Raw genomic sequence first — 19,606 nt, forward strand, 5'->3', positions numbered from 1 at the left:
ACTCGACATTGAAATTAAGTATTCCTAGTTGCTGGTGCTGCTCACAGGAAGAGGTGAATGCAAGGGAGGAACCGAGGAAGTGACACTCCGAGGAGCCAAAGTGTGAAGAAGCAACGACCTTTCCCATTCTCCAAAGGATCACCACCCCCAAACCCACATCCAACTTCAACTTTGATTACTCTTATATAATACACTCATCTACCACTTTCTATTGTTCCAATCTAATCAAATATTTATTTTTTATTATTAAATTCCTTCTCCTTTCTCCAATCACTTTGCTGTTGCTCAGATTATTGTTCCTACTTTCTTTGTTGTTGATCTCGTGATGGCTCATTTGGCTCTGTCACAGGTAATGAACCCACTAACCAATTCCCTTTTTTTTCTCCACGTTAAGCAAAATGGTCACCCCAAATGGAATCAAAATTTGATTTTGACCGTTTTCTCTTTTATCTCTATTTTTTCTACCTGGTTTGAGCTGTGGGTGAATACAACTAACTTTGTAGACTCTCAAAGCTTGGAAATTTGACCTGAAGTTGGCTTTTTCAAATGGAACTAAGGATTTTCTACCCTGTTTTTACTTTTGTTATTTATTAATTTTGTGTCTTTTTATAATTGTTGAACAAAAGTTCTTAACTTTTTTTTTTCCACCGGTTTCTGCAGGTGGCTGTGGCTGTTCCTGTTAGCAGCGATTTGTCTCTCAGAAGATCTGCGTTTAAGGTTTGATACTTCTTATGATCCCTTATTACTTTTCTGCCCTTTGACTTTTGGAAACTCTTGTTATCTATAAGTGCCTTTAGTTTGTTTTAAAGGATCCATACATATGTCAGACTTCGCTTTGATTAGTGATGATTTTTAGAAGCTCATGCAGAACAATTATAGATATGAATATTTTTTAATGTATCACTTTGTCCAAAGAAACTGATACTTTGAAACGAGGGAGTAATTGATTAAGTGATTTTCGAAACCAGTGCATAATGACATTGCAGTTGTTAGAGGATAGATTATGTTGGCATCACTTTGTTTGAAACCCAGCTTCTTCATTTTAGATATACAATTTTTGTTTTAAAAGAGAAGCTACACTTGATTTGCAGGTATCTAACTTAAACTTCCAGGATAAATCATGGGCACCGGTGTTAACTTTCAACCTGAAAGCAAACAATTCAAGGTCAAGAAGTCGGCGTGTGACATGCATGTCGGTGCAACAAACAAGTGCACCCAAAGTTACTGTCTCCCCTTTAGAATTGGAAGATGCTAATGAACCTCCATTGAATATATACAAGCCTAAAGAGCCATACACAGCAACTATTGTTTCTGTCGAGAGGCTCGTTGGTCCAAAGGCTCCCGGTGAAACATGTCATATTGTGATTGATCATGGTGGCAATGTTCCCTACTGGGAAGGACAGAGTTATGGTGTCATTCCACCTGTAAGTAGTATCATTGAGTTATTTTCTGCTGACAATCCACAATGCTTGAATTTTGGCTTCAGAATTTTTGCATGTAAATTGGACATATCAAAAGATTTAGTAATGTTTTCTTCCTAGTGAACCTTAATAATCTTGGTCATTGGCAGAATATTTGGATTTGTTTTTGCTGGAGAATGATTTGGTACTAATGAATAGAATTTGCATATGGGTGGCAGGGAGAAAATCCAAAGAAACCTGGAAGTCCCCATAATGTTCGGCTATATTCAATTGCTTCGACGAGGTATGGAGACAATTTTGATGGCAAAACCGCCAGCTTGTGTGTGCGCCGTGCTGTTTATTATGATCCTGACACTGGAAAGGAAGATCCTTCTAAGCAAGGTGTTTGCAGCAATTTTTTGTGCAACTCTAAGCCTGGAGACAAAATTAAGATCACAGGTGGGAGAAATCTCTTCTTATTTCTGATGTTGTTAAAAGTTAACATGATTTCTAAATTATTTTACAGATTCTCAGAACCAATTTGTATTGCAATAACATACTCCTTCTGTACCTTTCTTAATTGGGTGGATTTCTAATATCTTTTTATTTATTTATTTATGTGCATGTTGTCTTGCTTAGATGTAACATGTTATTCAATTTTTACCCTAGGTTTGTCCTACTGATATATGACATAGATCTAACTGGAATCCTCTGAAAAATTCAGAATCTTTCAGGGAAGAATAATCAACACTCTGAAGATATTAATAGGGCAAACCTAGACTCTGGGAATTCTAAGTAAAATTATAGTCATTACAACTTCCTAGGCACAATTTATCAAAATGAAGAAACAATTTTCAATATATAATTGTTGACACATACTACCAATAAATAGAAGCTAAGAAATTAACACAAAGTTACAAAAGGTTCCTTCTTTTTATTTTTCATTCACAACTTCTTCGATCTTAACCATCCACAATGATGTTGACAGCTTTGCAAGGCTATGGCTTACCAAAGTAATTCCATAATGCACTTGCATTAGGATGTGGATACTTCTTTTACTAAATGAATGGCATTATTTGACTTCCTATTTGATTGGTGGTTAATCAATTAGAAGTTATGAGTGTATATCATATAAATGATATAATGCTTTCAAATAACATGATAAAGAATTATTTCAATATAGACTGAAAATTTGGTATAGTCATGAAAGTTATTTTATAGGATGTATAACAGATTGATAAGTTACACTTAAGATGATTAATTAGCTTCATGACTTATAAGTCACAATGCAAACGTAGGTGAAAACTACTTATTGGCTGAAAATTGAATTATCTACATTTGTTTTTGCAGGGCCCTCTGGGAAGATCATGCTTTTGCCTGAGGATGATCCAAATGCGGCACACATAATGATTGCCACCGGCACTGGTGTTGCTCCATTTAGGGGCTATCTACGTCGAATGTTTATGGAATCAGTTCCTAAATTTAAATTTCGTGGACTAGCCTGGCTCTTCCTCGGTGTTGCCAATAGCGATAGTCTTCTGTATGATGATGAATTCAACAAATACCTTAAGGACTATCCAGACAACTTCCTCTATGACAAGGCTCTCAGCAGAGAGCAGAAGAACAGGAGCGGAGGCAAGATGTATGTTCAGGATAAGATCGAGGAATATAGCGATGAGATCTTCAGACTTCTCGACAACGGGGCTCACATTTATTTCTGTGGTCTAAAGGGGATGATGCCTGGAATCCAAGATACACTGAAGAAGGTTGCAGACCAAAGAGGAGAAAATTGGGAAGAAAAGCTTTCACAACTTAAGAAGAACAAACAGTGGCATGTTGAAGTCTACTGATAATTCTGCATTGCAGAATAAACACATGCTTGCATTTATTTACCTTAAGTCTGAGTTAGGTGTTTTAATTAAGGGTTGTTTTTGTTTTAATTAATAATCTTCATTAGACAGCTTGAGTAAGCTGTACATTGTTTTCTTGATGAATACAAAATTGAAGAACCAAGTAAACGTGGTAGTAGAGACATATTTTGACCATTTTGAAATAAAGATGCATCATAGTTAATTAATATGATGTTCAAGCATATTCAATGAATCAAAGTATCAAGTATCAACAACTAGGCGATAACTCAATTGAATTGTAATAATAACATAGACGACAAAGGTGTTGTGTTGTATCTGTTTTTTGAAGTCTTTACATGTCCCGCAATAGTTGAAATGTTGAATAGTGCAACCAGTGAGACTGACTTAGATTTAGATATGCCAATCATAGAACAAAATTTTAAATCTCTTTTCTCTTTAACTTATGAAAGGATATATTAATCGTGATTCAAATCTATATCATAGATTTATTTTAATCCGGTGTAGCATGACATTGTCCTTTCTCTATACTCTTTAAACATGGACACATGTTGATGTGTTATACTCTATCAAGGTAAACAATGCACGTAAACCCCAAAAAACAAAACAAAATAAAACAATGCACTTACAAAGAAATTGACTTTCAAGAATAAGGAGCATAATAATGTACCTTTTTAACTATGATTTTCAGTACTGTGCAATGTGCAAAGTTAAGAATAAGAATACAATAATAATGTTATTTCCATACAATGAAAACTAAGTAACTTTTCCCATTATTATCTACAACTTTTCAATAGTTAACATAAGGCTAAAAAGATGCCAAGAAAGACTTGACTTTATTATCCATCATCACGAAAAATAGCAAACAAAAAATTTAAACAAAAACAAAATAAAATATAAAAAAAAACAAAATAATGGAGGAGAAAAAGACAAGAGAGACAGCGGTGATAAAATAGACTCTATTCATTTCCGACAAAGACACATACTCTCACTCAACACATTTTTTCCTTCTTCTTCTATTCTTCTCAAAACCCACTGTTTTCTCTCTTTTTCGCCTTTGCCTTTCTTTGAAACGCTTCTAGCTTCTAAGTTAAGCAATTAAATTCAAGCACCATACACATAAAACGACACCGTATCCATCAACTCATTTATATATAGAATTATTATTATTATTACTATATCTTAACAATCTCAATTCAGTTCTAATTTCTGAACTGTCACTTACTCTCTCAGTTCGCGCAAGCAACGAACCACATGGCGTGGTTGTCGGAATTCGCCGCCTCCGTCATCTTCGCCGTCATTATCGCCGGAGATTCCTCCGCTTTCGGATCCAGGGATCTCCGACCTTCGGATCACGGCCTCGTGTTCCAGTCCTCGCCACCGGCGAACTCTTCCACGATGAGATCGTTCTTCAACGGAGCCGGTTCATCTCCCGCCTCCTCGTCCTCGTCCTCGTCATCCTCCTCTTCTTCTGATTCTGACGTGTCGTCGTTCCCGGAGGCCACCAATTTAACCGCTTCGCTCCCGCCACCGTGGTGGAGCCCGTCGCCATCCTCTGGCGGTGGAGCACGGCGGTTGGGAGGGGCGTTAGTGGTGGCAAGTTTGGTATGTGGTGTGACAGGTGTCGCGTTATTAGTGGCTACAGGTTTGGTTTATCTATTTAAACACAGGAGAAGAAACAAGTTAAACTTAAACGAATCGTTTAGAAGTGACGGTGTTGTTAATATTGGAAATGACGATAGTGACCTTTATACTAACAGAAGTGCCAACAAACTGCAGTTAGTGCCGGTGCCAGTTGTGCGGAATTCTTGAGTATTATTATTTTCTTTTTTTTTTCCTCCTTTTATTTCATTGTGTTGAAATTTCAATTACATTGTTGACTTGTTGGTTCTTTCTTCTTTTTTATCTTTTTCGTCCCACTTAGTTAGTTACGTAAATGGTCTACTTGCATGTAAAGGTGCAGGCTAGCTGTGTAAATTTGATTATGAAGATGCTTTTTAATTAATGCTTTCATTACGTTACCAAGAGAGAATTTACCAACTATTACCAACACTTAGATGTGGCTTTATTTAGTAGATGGGCTTTATGTCCAGCCCAACTCAAATTGGCAGATTTTGGCAGATAAAAAATTGATAACGTAACACTACTGTATCTTTTATTTTGGTGGTTCGGGTTCCTAATTATCTTATTTTTATTAATTTATTTATTTTTTAGGATTGATTCAAGTATGACACTGGAACATAGTAATTAATGTTTTATTTATTGGCTCGTAAATACTTTGGAAGGTGGATAATTGCCCTATAATTTTGTTTATTTATTTATTTATTTATTTATTTTTATAAAAAAACGAAGATTAAATATAGTAGATATTGAAAGTTAATTATAATTTTGTCTAAAATTATCCATGATAAATGTTTTATTTTCAAATATTTTCAATTAACATCAAAAAGAAAAATAAAAAGTATCATTTACTTATAAATAATATTATTAATAGGACATACAAATAATAGTCTGTCATAAAACACTTTCGGATTTAATTTCACTTTTTTTAAGAAACTTGTCTAATTTAAAAATCTTCAAGAATCTGTCTTCTTACTCTCTAATTATTTTTAACTCATAATCACTGTTTTTATTCAAATAAATTAGTTAAAATTTACTTGTAGATTAATTTAGTTTAGATGAATAAAAATTAACAGTTTAGATTGAACTAACTGTCGATTATAGAATCTTTTATATGTTATTTTTCTTCATGAAAAAATTACTTCTCAACTTACTTAAACAAATCACCACATTGATATGCGTGTGTGTTGTTACAACAACAAAAAAGGGACACATTATAACTTTAGGTTTCAAGTTTTATTTCTGAACAGAACACCAATATTAAATATAGATGGAGATGGACCATTCGCTTCTGAATTGTTAGATAAATTACAATGATAGTTAGTACTTTGTCAACTTATAATAATTATGGAATGGCTGACGGCTGATCTAACACTTTGTCTCGAATTAGCATCCAAGGTGGCCTAATTGATAAAGCTAGATTTTATATGTATACATATGGTTGTTTGTTTGATCTTATTACTTTGAATAATTTATGTCTTATCAAGGTCAAAGTTGGTTTAATTCCTAATAGGTGCAAATTTGTACCATGATACTAAATTTTGTATTTGAAACTTTTAATATATTTAAGGGCAATGCTACCAGGGTGCAAATTTGTATACTTAAGGGCAATGCTACGAGACGGACAATAGGTTTAGTGATAAAAAAAAGAATTAGTTAACCTTGATTCAAATTTAAGATAACAAAAATGAAAATATTGATTACCTAGAATTTCTCATTATTTAATACATTGAAAATATTAAAAACACCATTTGCTTTTTAAATATTTGTATTATTTCCTTAATAAATTCAGCTTTCGGAAATGTGATCTAATAATTAGTTTATATTCCAGATCAGATATCACAGGTTGACTTTGATGTAACTACAAAATAATTATTAAGATGCGCATACCATCATTCTTTGGAGATTTTTTCCACCAAATAGACATGTAGTGTGCAATTGCACATCCTTTTGTGTTCTCATCATTGTCACTTGTCAATGTTTCATAACTGTACTGTTATTATTTGATGAGAGTAGAAAGGTTACTCTAAAGATGGCTGCAATCCAAGAATAGCAAGAAGCATTTAACATTTGTGGAAGAAATAACTAGACATCCTTTCTAAGTTGTCATGCTTGTAAGCATAGTTATTTCTTTCTTTTTTCTACATAAAATTCTAAAAACAAAAAAATACTAAAAATAAAAATAAAAATAAAAATAAAAATAAAAATGGAAAATAAAAACGAATCAGTAGTGCCTACAACTTTGGAACTAGTCTTAAATGGAAAGCAAACATTTCAGTGGAAAAATGACACATAAGGTGTATAGTTCTGCATAAACCAATCATCATGCAAACTGGCATTTGCACTCATAAAAGTAAGGTTATGATTACCAACACAACCAAAAAAGTTATATGTTCTCAGGAGACAATTTGATTAAGCTTCGTATTTAACAGTAAGAAATAAATATACATGGCATAATCTATTATTATTATTACTATCTCCGTTCCTTTTTATCTGTGTACAATGTTGGGAAGGATATTCTTCTAGGATAAGGAGACCATAGTATATGAAAAAAGTTACAGGGATTTCAACAAGAGAATTGGTAGTTTAACATGGGCAAGTACCTATTGATCAAGAGGAATCCACTCAATTTCTAGGTCTATTTCTCCACATTCAACATTCTGGAGCTTCAGTGTCATGGCCTGTATAACCTTCCCATCAACAATATTGACTATACTATCTTCAATAAGTGCATTCCCATCAGCTTTTAACCACTTCCCTATCTGCATATTGGCAAACATTGCAGCATTACCACATGCCATGGCAGATGATATCAGGGGCTGAATGTCAATGTCTGCTTCTCCCATTATGTCGTCAGCAGAAAATGTGTCATAATCGAACACTTTCTGCAATGCAGCAAGCACATAAGATGGTGTCATAGTCATAAAAAGCAGAAACTAGACTTATATAGATCACTAATAACGGTAGGATATTATTCATTGAACCAAAGCTAGAGAAGAAATTAAAGAAAAAAAGCAGTCATATGTAGACATTCGTCCAAATTGCATTGCTTTTTTTTCTTTCCATTTCACTCAATACAGTTTTCCTGGTTGTATAAAAAAGAAATATATGGCTTAAACACATCCTGATTCCACCTTAACGCTCTAAACAAGATATAGACTCATAGATGACTACAAATACGAGCAAATTGTAATACATATAATGTTCTTTAGCAAATACTCATCAAGGTTTTTTGTAAAGGATGGAAGTATGCACAAACTTTCTTTTTCTTTTTCCGCTGTGTCATGCCGAACAACGCAAGACATCAAACACTGGTGTTTCGAGAAGGAAAAAATATGACTGATGATTCACAGCTATAATTGGCAAGGGTACAAAGGAATAATAGGAAAAAATGAATTAGTGGTGCGGAAAATCTATTTGCATATTGCACCAAAATAAGAAAGCAGCTAAACATCGAATGCCTAGATGTCGATACTGTCTATACTATATACAACTTCTTATATTTCATTTTTAAAAGGCAATTCATCATTTTGCTTCTAGGAACTGTAGTTGGGAAGAGAACTGTATTAACTTCCACTGGTGAGAAATTCCTAGAAAAGCTAACTTTGATTAAGTTGCATCAAAATTCAACCATACCAGTTTTATTGGTCCATATATTTCAGGAACGGACAACATAATTTCTTCATTCCAGACTGGATTCAAGTTACTCGATATTACCCTTGTCTGGGAAGTCTGTAAGCAACAGGAACAAATCAATTTCAAACGAAAATTATCACCATTCATGAACCTTCAACTTTAAATAAAAGATAAGGAGCAACAGTTGTGCGAAAACATATGCCATCAAGAACAACCAACCTGTGTGCCAAGGTTCAAAACAACATATGGATCACTTGTCTTTATATCTCTAATAGCTAAATTGGTGCCTCTAATCACTTTCACCTTCAACATTCCAATAAATTCCACCATACCTTCCTGTTATTACCACCAATATTAGTCATATACTCAGAAAATCACTCTCAAGAATACATGCATTGCCAATGCTGCCAAAGTAATAAATTAAAGTGATGCAAAGTTTGATTCGAAAACTTTCATTTCATCCGGGAAGACAGCAATTCAACTCGGAAAATCTAGTTCACAAAACTTGCAAATATGGTCAAATCCAAAGTTTCTCCCAGTCCTTTAATCGAAATTTCTCTAAACAATAAAAATAGTCAGATAATCAAAGGGATAGCGCACACAACAAAATTACCGTTCTCTTTGAACTACCACCATCGATGCGACTTTTTGCGGAGTTTGAATTTGGACCGCCTTTCCCAGACACAATGCGCAAGCCAGGTTTCAAAAATTCTTGATTCTCATATTTTGACCTGAAGTGAAAATAGTTGCAATTAAAATGGCATTCAATTAACTAGAGCATTTGCTTGACAGATGGAAAAAGAAAATCTTAAAGTCAAGGAAAAAATTGACTTAACAAAAGATTTGGACAAAAACAACTGGCCAGAGAGACGGAGAGAAGAAAGGGAAAATAAGGGGGGACTTGTGACATTACTATTTTGAGTGTAATTTCATTGGGGGGAAAATGGAAGAGATATTTCATGGATGAATTTCATATCTAATTTACTCATGGAGCTCTTGTATAAAAATAACCACTCCAGTTTTATCTTCAACCAAACATACCCATCATGGCAATCAGAGATAATAAGACTATCAAAATGAACAAAATGATGCACAAAGAAGCAGGTAGGTGTATTGTGCGAATGAAAACATGACTAACACTATAAAATTTGCACGCTGTTCATGGCTGGCATCTGGTTCAGGTTTTTTATGTCCTTCTGGAATATAAGCCTCATATATTGAATTAGCAGCAGCATTCCCCCCAACTTCAATCATTGAATCAATTTCTTCTTCTGTCCATTCATCCAAAGTCACAGATAAAATCTGAAAGTAAAAAATAACATCATCAAAAGGATAAATTAGCATTTAGCCATTTATACTGCTCCTAACTAGATAGAGCCCATGGGAACAAACTAGGTCAGATTCACATGAGTGGTCTTGCTAGCAAACAATGGGATAAAAGGTTATAGGTTAATATATATCAACATATACACCTAATAGACTAGTAAGAAACTGGACAAGGTGTAAATGAAATCATTTTCCTAAGGTATGAAGAACGGCTTTACCCTATCTATCATCCATTCCTTACAAAAGTTGTGAGAAATTAAATGCCAGAACATATGAACTATCATCCGTTTATTTTTTTATTTTTTTGGTTTATTTCTGGTGGCCATCCTTTTAATTTGTTCAAGACATCAGAAAGGACACTCAATTTAAGCTTAAAATATTAGACATTAGGGGTGAAACATAATCATGCGTAGAGGGGATCTGCATTCAGCAATGCCTTCCACTTCAGTACAGCCTATAAATTGTCTACCTTTGATATATGAGAACCAAGGCTTCTGTGCACACCACAACATTTTAAGCAAACAAATACTCCAATATTGGCTGACCTGAAATACAGTGAAAATAAATAAATAAATTCAAGGTTTAAAAACAAAATTCATTTTATTTTATTCGCAAAGGTAGTCAGCTACAGCTTAACAGATATCATATTCCTTAATCATTCACACACATAAAAAAAAAAAGAAAAAAAAAGTCAGCATTGAAACCCCAATTCTGTGTATTAGTAATAGCCCTTAATACAAACAAAAATCATCACGAATGCAAAGGAGAAACACTTACGCCCATTTAGGATCTGAAAATGAAAGAATAATACACTTGTGCCACCCATGATTAGACAATATTATACATAACGTCCCTTAATTTGTCCTACCTACACTAATATCCACTAGGAGCTCCCAGGGTCATATTCCATAAAAGGGCAGTCTGGTGCAGAGTATCCTACACTACACAGGTTCCAAGGAAGGGTTCCAGCCAAAAGGTGTAAAGCAGGCACCCACCTAACCTATTGCAAGCATCTGTGGCTGACTTGAATCGGTAACCTTGCAGCCACACGGTTACAAGGCAATAAGGCTCCCCTTTTGGAGGTTACTTTATATATACAAAGCACAAAGTATAGTGGTGTGAAGAATCTAAGGAGCTTAGGAGGTCAACGTAATTCCGCAACCCTTTTTCTCTCTATCTCCATTTCTGAGTATCTAAAGAATCTTAAGCTACTATAGTAAACTTCAAACTCTTTAGGATAGTTTGATCATCAATACATACTTCCACACTAATTAAGTATCACAAAATTACCTGAGGCAGGCCTCCCAAGTTCCACGCGGGAATTCCTCATTGATTTATGCTTGAAACCCCAGCCAAGCACAGATCTCTTTTTCTTTGTTTCTTCTTCTTCTAATTATATATTTTTTTTTTCACACTCAGAAACCAAAAATCAATTTTTTATACTTGTTTACCTGCATCAAATTGGTTAATGGTGAAATCAGTGGTTATAACGGCGCTAATCCGAGTTGTTAAATGAGAATGGATTTCTTTTTCTGGATACTAATAAAAATACAGCTCTGAGATAGTGAAATCGAATGTCCAAAAATATATATGCATCAAATGAACCTTATCATTGGAAAATTGAATAAATAAATAAATAAATATTATGTGAATGTAGAAATGTGATCGGAATAGGCAACGAAAGAGAGAGAGGGAGAGAGAATTACCGGTGAACGGAGGAAATCGGAAATAGAGACGGAGAATGAGAGAGAGATGCGGTGTTTTTCCCCCTTTATGGATTCAGCCAATTGGATCAGAACTTCACAACTCTGATTTTCTTTTGTTCTGTTCTTTAATTCTCTTCGTTTTCCGTTTTCGTTTTATTTATTTATTTATTTTTTACTTTTGTAATTAAGAAAAAAACAGAGAAGTATCACATTTCAACTACAATAAATAACCATTTCTAACATTTAAACGTTCATTAAAAAAATTAAACTATATTTATTAAAAAAATAAAATTAAAAAAATATGAAATTAATTTATATATTTTATAGTTAAAATTATTATTCTCAAAATTTACTTTATAAAAAGTAATAATTTAAATTTTTTGGTTGTAAACAGAGTTTAAATTATTATTTTTTATAATTTAAGTAATAATTTATAGAAATTTAATTTAATATTTATTTCACTTTCCGTATTTCTTCTAAGTACATGTTTGGGCGTCATTATTTTATAAAAAAAGATCTTTTTTATTTTTTAACGTATTTAGCAAATTTCTAGTGGTAAAAGTAAAAACACTAGTAAAATTAAAAAAATATCTTTTTTGAGAAGTTGTAATTTACATCTTTTTTTAAAAGATCTTTTTTCCTTAAAAAAAAGATGTTTTTCATGTAATAAATAAATAAAAAGTACTTTTATATTGTTATACTCAAACATAATTAATAGATAAAAAAATTATTTTATATGAAATATCCAAACAAAAAATTACTTTTACTTCTCTATAAAATCTTTTAAAAAAAAATAACTTAAAAAAAATCTTTTCTTAAAACTTCACCAAACAAGCCCTAAACATAATCTTAAAAATATGTTCTATTGCATATGTTTTTCAGTTTTTCATCTTCAACCTTTAATCACCGTACTCACCACGAAATCGTCCTCCGTCTTCCTTGCAATGGCTACGACTTGCTGAGGATCAAATCTCTTCTCTTTAAAGAGGAATCTGTGTTGTGCCTTGTACACTTTTCATAAGAGATTAGCAGTTTCAGCTAATTTCTTCTTACCATTTAATAGATATTATTGTTGACTATTGAACACCGTAAATTTTAATATTTTATGGTGTCTTTGTGTAGTACTTACATTATTCAATTTACTTTTTAAAATAAAAAATAAAATAAAGTATTATTTTTATTTTCAATATTTGGGATAAGTCTTATTTATGTCCCTAATATTTAAATCATCATATTTGTATCTCTAATGTTTATAAAAGTGATTTAATGTTATCGTATTATCAATTATACCAACAAATCAGATTATTTTTCAATTATTCTCACTTGGATGTATTCATTCTCAATTAGGTTTCACTTACATGTGTTCGATTTTAATATTATACCCACTATTTGTGTTTAGATTCAATTATGTCCCTAAGAAAAGGTAAATTATGTAAATGTTGTAGAAATTAATTTCAACCTTTTATGAGCTATTTTTCCGAATGGATCATCGATTCTACATTTGTATTCTAATTTTAAGAAAAGATTTTTAAAACTTAAACTAAAACGTTCATGATGTGTAATTGACAACAGGATAACATTGAATCACTTTTACAAACGTTAGAAATACAAATATGACGATTTAAATGTTAGGAATACAAATAAAATTTACCACAAACATTAGAAATAAAAACGATACTTTACGCTAAAAAATAATTTTTTTTAAAATAAAAAATAAATTATTTAAAATTTATTAAATATTATTTATTTACTTCTTTTAATAATTTAGACACAATATTAAAAAGGCCACCACTCTAGTGGCTTTGCAAGCGGTGACTACAGGTGGCCACAATTTGACTAGCGAATAAAAAGAAACACCTGGCATCATTAGATATAAGTATTCGTATTGTTGATAACTGGTCTGAAGAGTTTAGCATGCAAAATCGGGTTAGGCCCAAATTGAATGAGAACCTGGCCAACGCGGTGAAGGAAAGAAGTGTCTCGAACAAGGATGGGCAATGGCGAACGACAAATGGGCATGGCAATGGACAAGGTGAAGTGGTCAAAGGCTGGAAATGATGGAGATCGCATTTCTGAAAGTAGTGGCCATGGAGCAGCATTGTGGAGACCTCGAATCTAAGGTAAATCAGGTCAGGAAAGGGCGCTCTCTTGGGAACCAGCTCTGAAACATGTGATCGTATTCTGAGCCAATCGCTGAAACTAATAGAGAACGCGAAAAGGAAAAGAAAATGAATATTGTAAGCTATGTGAAACCAAAGCAATAGAGAGTGAAATTTTGGAGACACGAATAAAGCAAAATCAGAGGAGCAGAAATCAGATAATAAAGGCGGCAAGTGATGAAGCTCCAACCAAACCACCGCTGCAGGGTACCAAGTCGCCATGATGGTCAGGGATGCGCATCCTAAGGTTGGGGTTTTGGGTGTTATGCGGGTTGGGTCGAGTCTTTGGCCCCGTCCAAAATATGGGGAGGGATGGGGGTGACGTTTCTGGGAGCTAAATGCGTCAACAATCATTCCACTGTTCCAAGTGTCAAGTTGAGACAAGTCCAACGACTCTAGCCACTATAGCCACGGAAAGAGAATAGCCACCAGAGACTGCACCAAAATCCTCTAGTATTCACCATTGAACAATGAACACATTCAAAAGGCGCTAACTATACTTTATTGCCGAAAACCCGAAAATACCCCCGCTTATCCAACGACCAATCCACGTAAACTGAGCACCAATAGAAAACTGACACCTATCCCGTTTGTGCTAACAGATAAGATATAATAACAGAAATACTTTCTTCAACCGCGCTTTCAATCTTTCATGCTCCTAACACATTCAAAAGTCAAAACCACATTGTGCACGTATAGCTATAGCAGTATCAATGGCTAAACACCACTCTCTCCCTCATATATGCCAATGTTTGAGTCGCTTGCTGACTCTCCGGCTGCATGTTCCGGTCACAATTGCCGGTCACCGGAAAATGACTGGGCGAGAGCTTGTGGAGCAAGTTCTGGCCTTGGCTCAAGGCTTGCTCGACCTAGGTGTCACATCCGGGGATGTAATTGCCATCTCCGCATTCAACAGGTACGAGAGATAAGGTCTCATCAATTGATGCAGTTTATGTTAATGTGCTTTGAAATAATGAAATGTAAGTTGCAAGCGCCATTTTTTTTTTTGGCTTACATTCGTAGTTGGATTAGCTATGATGTGGTTCCTTCTTATGTTTGAGCAATAAACCAATGTGGTTGAGGTCGATTCTGAGCTATTAACCTGGTGTGAAAACACTTGTTTGTTTCACACACAGTAACAATTTTAATCAACTTGTGATAATGATTCCTATTAATAACTAAGCTCTGGTCAAATTCTCAATGTTTTATATCTTCAAATATCTGGTCTCGCTCCCTAGTAAAGTAGCCAAATTCTTAGGCAGTTTTAGGCATTATATATATAGGCATCATAGAATCCCCCTGAAAAATTTATGTTGTAACATGAGAGTTAGAAAACTGAGTCAAAACTAGGGATTCTGGAGTAAAATTTAGATGTACTTAGAAGTTCACACTGTCCCTCTTTCTTAAAATAGTGAAATGTGTATTAGCCTGTCGCATCGTTGATAGCTGCTATAAGTCCAAATTTCATGCTCAAGTTCTTCTCCAATTCTATATGTGAGGAGGCTTATTAGAGTCTTATATCACTTACAAATTTTCCTGTCTCGTTATTTTTGTGAATGATAGATGAGCCTTTCTTTTCAGTGATTGGTATCTCGAGTGGTTGTTAGCCATTGCGTTTGTTGGTGGAATAGCCGCACCTCTGAACTATCGCTGGGTGAGTGGGGCCTGATTTCTTAGCTTAGCTTTCTGAATTGGTATGTTTGCTAAGTTAATGAAGCACTTAAGAAGCCCTTTTTTCTTTCTAACGAGCCATTCTAAGGTACCTTCAATTTTCCTCCATTTCATTCATTCACATACTTTTGCATACACTCTCAAACTTATCGAAAATTACTTTGCGTTCTTCTAGAACACATTTAATAATTAATACAAATTTTCTTGAAATTGCATATGTTTCAGTAACTCGCACTGTATTATTGTAAGTCATAACATTATGTTAAACATTTTTCTTGTCCCGCAGAGTTTTGAAGAGGCGAAATTCGCAATGACTGTGGTGAAGCCAGTGATGTTAGTCACTGATGAGAGCAGCCAAACATGGTACTCAAAACTTCTGAAAACGGATGTTCCATCTCTGAGATGGCATGCTTTATTGGATTCCACTTCCTCAGATTTAGCAAAGGAGTGGAATGGTATTGCTGGTTAGTCAGATAAAGAATAGTCCATAGAAATCCTTTTTTGGCTTGAACAATATTCTTAACTATTCTTGATGCAATGCAGGGTTGCACTCAGAAATGCTCAAGAAGCATCACGTAAAGCCTCTACCATTTGATTATTCCTGGGCGCCTGACGGTGCTGTAATGATATGCTTTACTTCAGGTACAAGATTCTCACTCAGTTAATTACTTTCCCTGAGAACACTATTAATTGTTGCTTGTGGTTTGTGTTTTTGTGGAGAATCATGGCTTTGATTTAACAACAATGAAAACTATATGATTGGGAATGATTTATGCAGTTCTTGAACTATTCAATAAACTAAAACTTCAGGGAAACAATAATCCATGTACTATCTCAACATCTGCATAATGAATTTAAATCAGCAGAAGTCTGCCATTCCCAGGATTCTGTTGATTTATTAAAGTAATGCATCAAAACTTATATGAAATGAAATTCTTTGACTAAATGCAATTTAACTTTCAAAGCTTGGTTTATACGGGCAACCCTATAGAATGAGCAATAGGAATAAAGCTCAAGTCTTTTTTGATAGTGTCGTTGAGCTTAATTTTAGTTCTAGGAAAAGAAACATTAAATTACTCTTTACAAGCTAATTACATTTTACATTCTGATAAGAACATTCCTGAAGTTATTTATGTTCTTAACTTTAGGAACAACAGGAAAGCCTAAAGGAGTAACACTAAGCCATGGAGCATTGATCGTACAATCACTGGCAAAGATTGCCATAGTTGGATACAATGAGGATGATGTATGCCATTTCCTGTTACATCCATTTCTTTTGTTATAGCTTATGGAATTTGTATTTTATTTTATTTTATTTATTTTTCTGTGATAGGTTTATCTGCATACTACTCCATTATGCCATATTGGGGGATTGTCATCGGCTTTAACCATGCTTATGGTTGGAGGTTGCCATGTCTTGATGCCGAAGTTCGATCCAAAATCAGCTGTTGATGCCATAGAGCGATACGGGGTGACATCTCTGATCACAGTCCCTGCAATAATGGCCAGTCTCATTTCTCTAATTAGGCATGTGCCAGTGTTTTTTTTTTTTAATGAAAAAACTTGCTTTTTCTGGTTCATTACTTTGCTGTCTCCCGACATTAGGCCAAGAATCAGAACTATGGACTATATTGTTTTAGAAGTATTCTGAGTCATGATTTGGTAATTTGATATTGATAGGCACAAAGAGACATGGAAAGGGGGAGAAACCGTAAAGAAAATACTTAATGGGGGTGGAAGCCTCTCACTTGAGCTCATCAAGGATACTAACTTATTCTTCCATAAAGCTAAGCTTATCTCAGCTTATGGTATGCCTTTCTTATCCCAATAATGGTGTGCTTCAGTTCTTTCTTTCTTAGAAATAGTCTAGGAGTAGTTCAAAAGCCTGATATTCTACTCCTTTTTCTTGTATTTTACAGTGTAATTTTATTGCATTGACAACATCATAGACAATAGTTTTGCATTTTTATTCAATCAGAAATTCATTCATTTTGTTCTCCATTCAAATACTGATGAATATAAAAACAGTTATTTTTGCTTACATAAGAATATATGATTGAATGTTTGCTTAAAATTTTTTTTACATTACAAGTGTATAGATAGAACACCATATATAAAAATTAAGAAGTATTTAGAACATATGAAAGGCTAGACCACATTAAATTTCTTTCTGTCCTTATACCTTTTTGTAACACTGAAATTTGCTGGGTTTTTTTCCCTTAGTGTTTGTAATCTGTTTCATTTATGAAAAGGGATGACAGAGACATGTTCTTCAATGACATTCATGAACCTTTATGATCCAATGCATGAAACCACCATTAGCCAGAACCTTCAAATAGTTGGTGAGGCAGCATCATCAAATTCCATTCACCAGCCTCAAGGTATATGTGTTGGCAAAGCTGCACCTCATGTAGAACTTAAAATATGCGAAGATGATGGCACTAGTCACATAGGGAGAATTTTAACTAGAGGACCACACACAATGCTCAGGTATTGGGATCAAACTCTCACAAGTTCATCAAATGGCAGGAGTGAAGCATGGTTTGATACAGGTGACATTGGATCAATTGATAATCATGGTAATTTGTGGCTCCTTGGACGAACAAATGGTCGAATCAAGAGTGGTGGGGAGAACATTTACCCTGAAGAGGTAATAGGAAATTGTCATCAAACTTGTTTGCCTTATCATAAAGTAAATTTAAGCTAGTATGGAAGAACTAAGGCAGAAACATAAACCAAATGAAAATGCTACTATATTTCAGAGTTATATTCTCCAAAAGGGTCATACATTTCTACTTCCAAAATTTTATAATTTTCATTTTCTTTTGTTTTGGAAAGTGTTTGTCTTTACTTGCCTCATGATCCTTACAATGTAACTATTCTTTGTTTGAATCAGGTTGAAGCAATTCTACAAGAACATCCAGGGATTACAAGTGTTGTTGTTGTAGGAATCCCAGATGCCTATCTTACAGAAATGGTAGCAGCATGTATCCAACTAACAGAAAATTGGCAATGGTTAGATCAATCTAATTCAAATCAAGAGTTTTACATATCTAAAAAGAGTCTCCACCAATATTGTATTCAACATAATCTAAGCAGGTATGTGTATGTCTCCTAAATTCCATGTTTGTTAAATTTTTGAGGTGGACTATTCTGGATGTGGGAAAATAACTATCCACTTAAACAAGGAAATACATTCAAAAATCAATATAGCGTTCGGTTTGCTTTTCATTTTGTTTTCGTTTTTAGTGTTTTTTTGTTTCAGAATTTTGTGAAGGAAAAAAGAGAAAATAGTGAATAGTGAAAAGTGAAAACAATTAAATCTTATTTTCTGTTTTCACTTCACAAAATTCTAAAACAAAAAAGACTAAAAATGTAAATAGAAGATGAAAACACAAACCGAATGCACATTTTCTAGTGGACAATTATTTAAAAATAGATTGAGTATATACAAATTGTTTAGTAAAGGTTTCTTTGAATCTTTTTTCAGGTTTAAGATACCAAAGATGTTTTTACTGTGGGGAAAGCCTTTTCCACTCACTACCACAGGAAAAGTAAGAAGAGACCAAATCCGCAAGGAATTAATGTGTCGGCTACAATCTTTGCATAGTAATCTTTGAATAGCTTAAAGGGCACAATGACTTGTGAACTAACAAAAACGGAATTGGTTGAATCCAAAATGCTGCATCAACAAATTTTGCAAGTGATACCTCAGGCATGTGATATTAACATTGCCAAACACCAAAAAGAGTATTGAAACATTTGAGAAGATCAATCAGTTGGAAAATAAGGGTAAGAAATTTGAATCAACATTCTCTACTGACAGATTTTTCTTTTTTATTTAAAAAAATCATATAATTAATAACCATTATAGCTAATTGAAACAAATAGGATCAATGCAAAAATGCAATCACTCCAGTTGCTTTAGACAACTCTCCTCCTTTGTTGTTAGACCATGCAAGGTGTAATAACAAATATCAAACAATTTTCATAGTGTGTTTGGAAAGTTTTCTTATGAGAAAAAAATTTCTAATTCTACTAAGAAAAGAATTTAATTCTACTTTTAATTTAAATTCATAATTTGGAATAATACATAATTTTGATAGAATTGAATTTTTATTGATTTTAATTTTTACTAATTTGTCTTTAACTAAAAAAGGATTGAATACTTTTGTAAGGATATTTTGGATTTTTCAATTTTTAAAACTATAAACATGAGA

At 33.7% G+C, this 19,606-nt stretch overlaps 5 protein-coding genes across 9 annotated transcripts; 3 read left to right on the top strand and 2 right to left on the bottom strand.

The window, feature by feature from the left end:
* LOC107483181 (ferredoxin--NADP reductase, root isozyme, chloroplastic) lies at nt 1-3,492 on the top strand. Its single transcript, XM_016103802.3, has 5 exons — nt 1-349; nt 661-717; nt 1,092-1,424; nt 1,640-1,859; nt 2,751-3,492. The coding sequence occupies exons 1-5, from the start codon at nt 326-328 to the stop codon at nt 3,248-3,250; spliced, it is 1,134 nt and encodes a 377-aa protein (XP_015959288.1). The 5' UTR covers nt 1-325; the 3' UTR covers nt 3,251-3,492.
* A 759-nt stretch (nt 3,493-4,251) lies between these two features.
* Nucleotides 4,252-5,289, top strand: LOC107483180 (uncharacterized). The gene has a single exon (XM_016103801.3). It carries the CDS (start codon nt 4,523-4,525, stop codon nt 5,078-5,080), a length of 558 nt encoding a protein of 185 aa, XP_015959287.1. The 5' UTR covers nt 4,252-4,522; the 3' UTR covers nt 5,081-5,289.
* A 1,901-nt stretch (nt 5,290-7,190) lies between these two features.
* Nucleotides 7,191-10,640, bottom strand: LOC107483158 (probable ADP-ribosylation factor GTPase-activating protein AGD13). Its single transcript, XM_021140018.2, has 7 exons — nt 10,628-10,640; nt 10,320-10,395; nt 9,663-9,826; nt 9,138-9,255; nt 8,744-8,860; nt 8,525-8,620; nt 7,191-7,773 (listed from the first exon to the last, which is right to left on the bottom strand). Exons 3-7 carry the CDS (start codon nt 9,776-9,778, stop codon nt 7,492-7,494), a joined length of 729 nt encoding a protein of 242 aa, XP_020995677.1. The 5' UTR covers nt 9,779-9,826; nt 10,320-10,395; nt 10,628-10,640; the 3' UTR covers nt 7,191-7,491.
* Nucleotides 10,641-12,417: 1,777 nt separating this feature from the next.
* On the bottom strand, nt 12,418-14,151 carry LOC127746475 (uncharacterized). 2 transcript variants are annotated; one of them, XM_052259826.1, is made up of 2 exons: nt 13,507-14,151; nt 12,418-12,567 (listed from the first exon to the last, which is right to left on the bottom strand). In XM_052259826.1, the coding sequence occupies exons 1-2, from the start codon at nt 14,067-14,069 to the stop codon at nt 12,537-12,539; spliced, it is 594 nt and encodes a 197-aa protein (XP_052115786.1). In that variant the 5' UTR covers nt 14,070-14,151; the 3' UTR covers nt 12,418-12,536. The 2 variants fall into 2 exon arrangements, with proteins under 2 accessions (XP_052115786.1, XP_052115787.1); XM_052259827.1 differs by lacking the exon at nt 12,418-12,567 and having other exon boundaries at nt 13,318-13,755; nt 13,906-14,151.
* On the top strand, nt 14,137-19,196 carry LOC107483179 (2-succinylbenzoate--CoA ligase, chloroplastic/peroxisomal). 4 transcript variants are annotated; one of them, XM_016103797.3, is made up of 10 exons: nt 14,137-14,631; nt 15,297-15,369; nt 15,673-15,850; nt 15,930-16,028; nt 16,535-16,632; nt 16,720-16,913; nt 17,067-17,194; nt 17,639-18,036; nt 18,283-18,485; nt 18,877-19,196. In XM_016103797.3, the coding sequence occupies exons 1-10, from the start codon at nt 14,429-14,431 to the stop codon at nt 19,004-19,006; spliced, it is 1,704 nt and encodes a 567-aa protein (XP_015959283.1). In that variant the 5' UTR covers nt 14,137-14,428; the 3' UTR covers nt 19,007-19,196. The 4 variants fall into 4 exon arrangements, with proteins under 4 accessions (XP_015959283.1, XP_015959284.1, XP_015959285.1 ...); XM_016103798.3 differs by having other exon boundaries at nt 15,673-15,841; XM_021140021.2 differs by having other exon boundaries at nt 14,563-14,631; nt 15,297-15,474.
* Nucleotides 19,197-19,606: the final 410 nt, after the last annotated feature.

This window comes from Arachis duranensis, chromosome 4, assembly GCF_000817695.3.
Source record: "Arachis duranensis cultivar V14167 chromosome 4, aradu.V14167.gnm2.J7QH, whole genome shotgun sequence".
Taxonomy (NCBI): domain Eukaryota; kingdom Viridiplantae; phylum Streptophyta; class Magnoliopsida; order Fabales; family Fabaceae; genus Arachis; species Arachis duranensis.

Excerpts from the sequence above, each read along its gene's own strand:
- LOC107483181 (XM_016103802.3), top strand. The coding sequence starts at position 326 with ATGGCTCATTTGGCTCTGTCACAG. Across the intron at positions 350-660 it reads CTCATTTGGCTCTGTCACAG|GTGGCTGTGGCTGTTCCTGT; the intron begins GTAATGAACCCA and ends CGGTTTCTGCAG. Across the intron at positions 1,860-2,750 it reads AGACAAAATTAAGATCACAG|GGCCCTCTGGGAAGATCATG; the intron begins GTGGGAGAAATC and ends TTGTTTTTGCAG.
- LOC107483180 (XM_016103801.3), top strand. The coding sequence starts at position 4,523 with ATGGCGTGGTTGTCGGAATTCGCCGCCTCCGTCATCTTCGCCGTCATT.
- LOC107483158 (XM_021140018.2), bottom strand. The coding sequence starts at position 9,778 with ATGATTGAAGTTGGGGGGAATGCTGCTGCTAATTCAATATATGAGGCT. Across the intron at positions 8,861-9,137 it reads GTGGTAGTTCAAAGAGAACG|GAAGGTATGGTGGAATTTAT; the intron begins GTAATTTTGTTG and ends TGGTAATAACAG. Across the intron at positions 7,774-8,524 it reads TATATGGACCAATAAAACTG|AAAGTGTTCGATTATGACAC; the intron begins GTATGGTTGAAT and ends GCTGCATTGCAG.
- LOC127746475 (XM_052259826.1), bottom strand. The coding sequence starts at position 14,069 with ATGATTGTTGACGCATTTAGCTCCCAGAAACGTCACCCCCATCCCTCC. Across the intron at positions 12,568-13,506 it reads TCCTTCACCGCGTTGGCCAG|TGTACAAGGCACAACACAGA; the intron begins GTTCTCATTCAA and ends TCTTATGAAAAG.
- LOC107483179 (XM_016103797.3), top strand. The coding sequence starts at position 14,429 with ATGGCTAAACACCACTCTCTCCCTCATATATGCCAATGTTTGAGTCGC. Across the intron at positions 15,851-15,929 it reads GGAGTGGAATGGTATTGCTG|GGTTGCACTCAGAAATGCTC; the intron begins GTTAGTCAGATA and ends GATGCAATGCAG. Across the intron at positions 18,037-18,282 it reads AGAACATTTACCCTGAAGAG|GTTGAAGCAATTCTACAAGA; the intron begins GTAATAGGAAAT and ends TGTTTGAATCAG.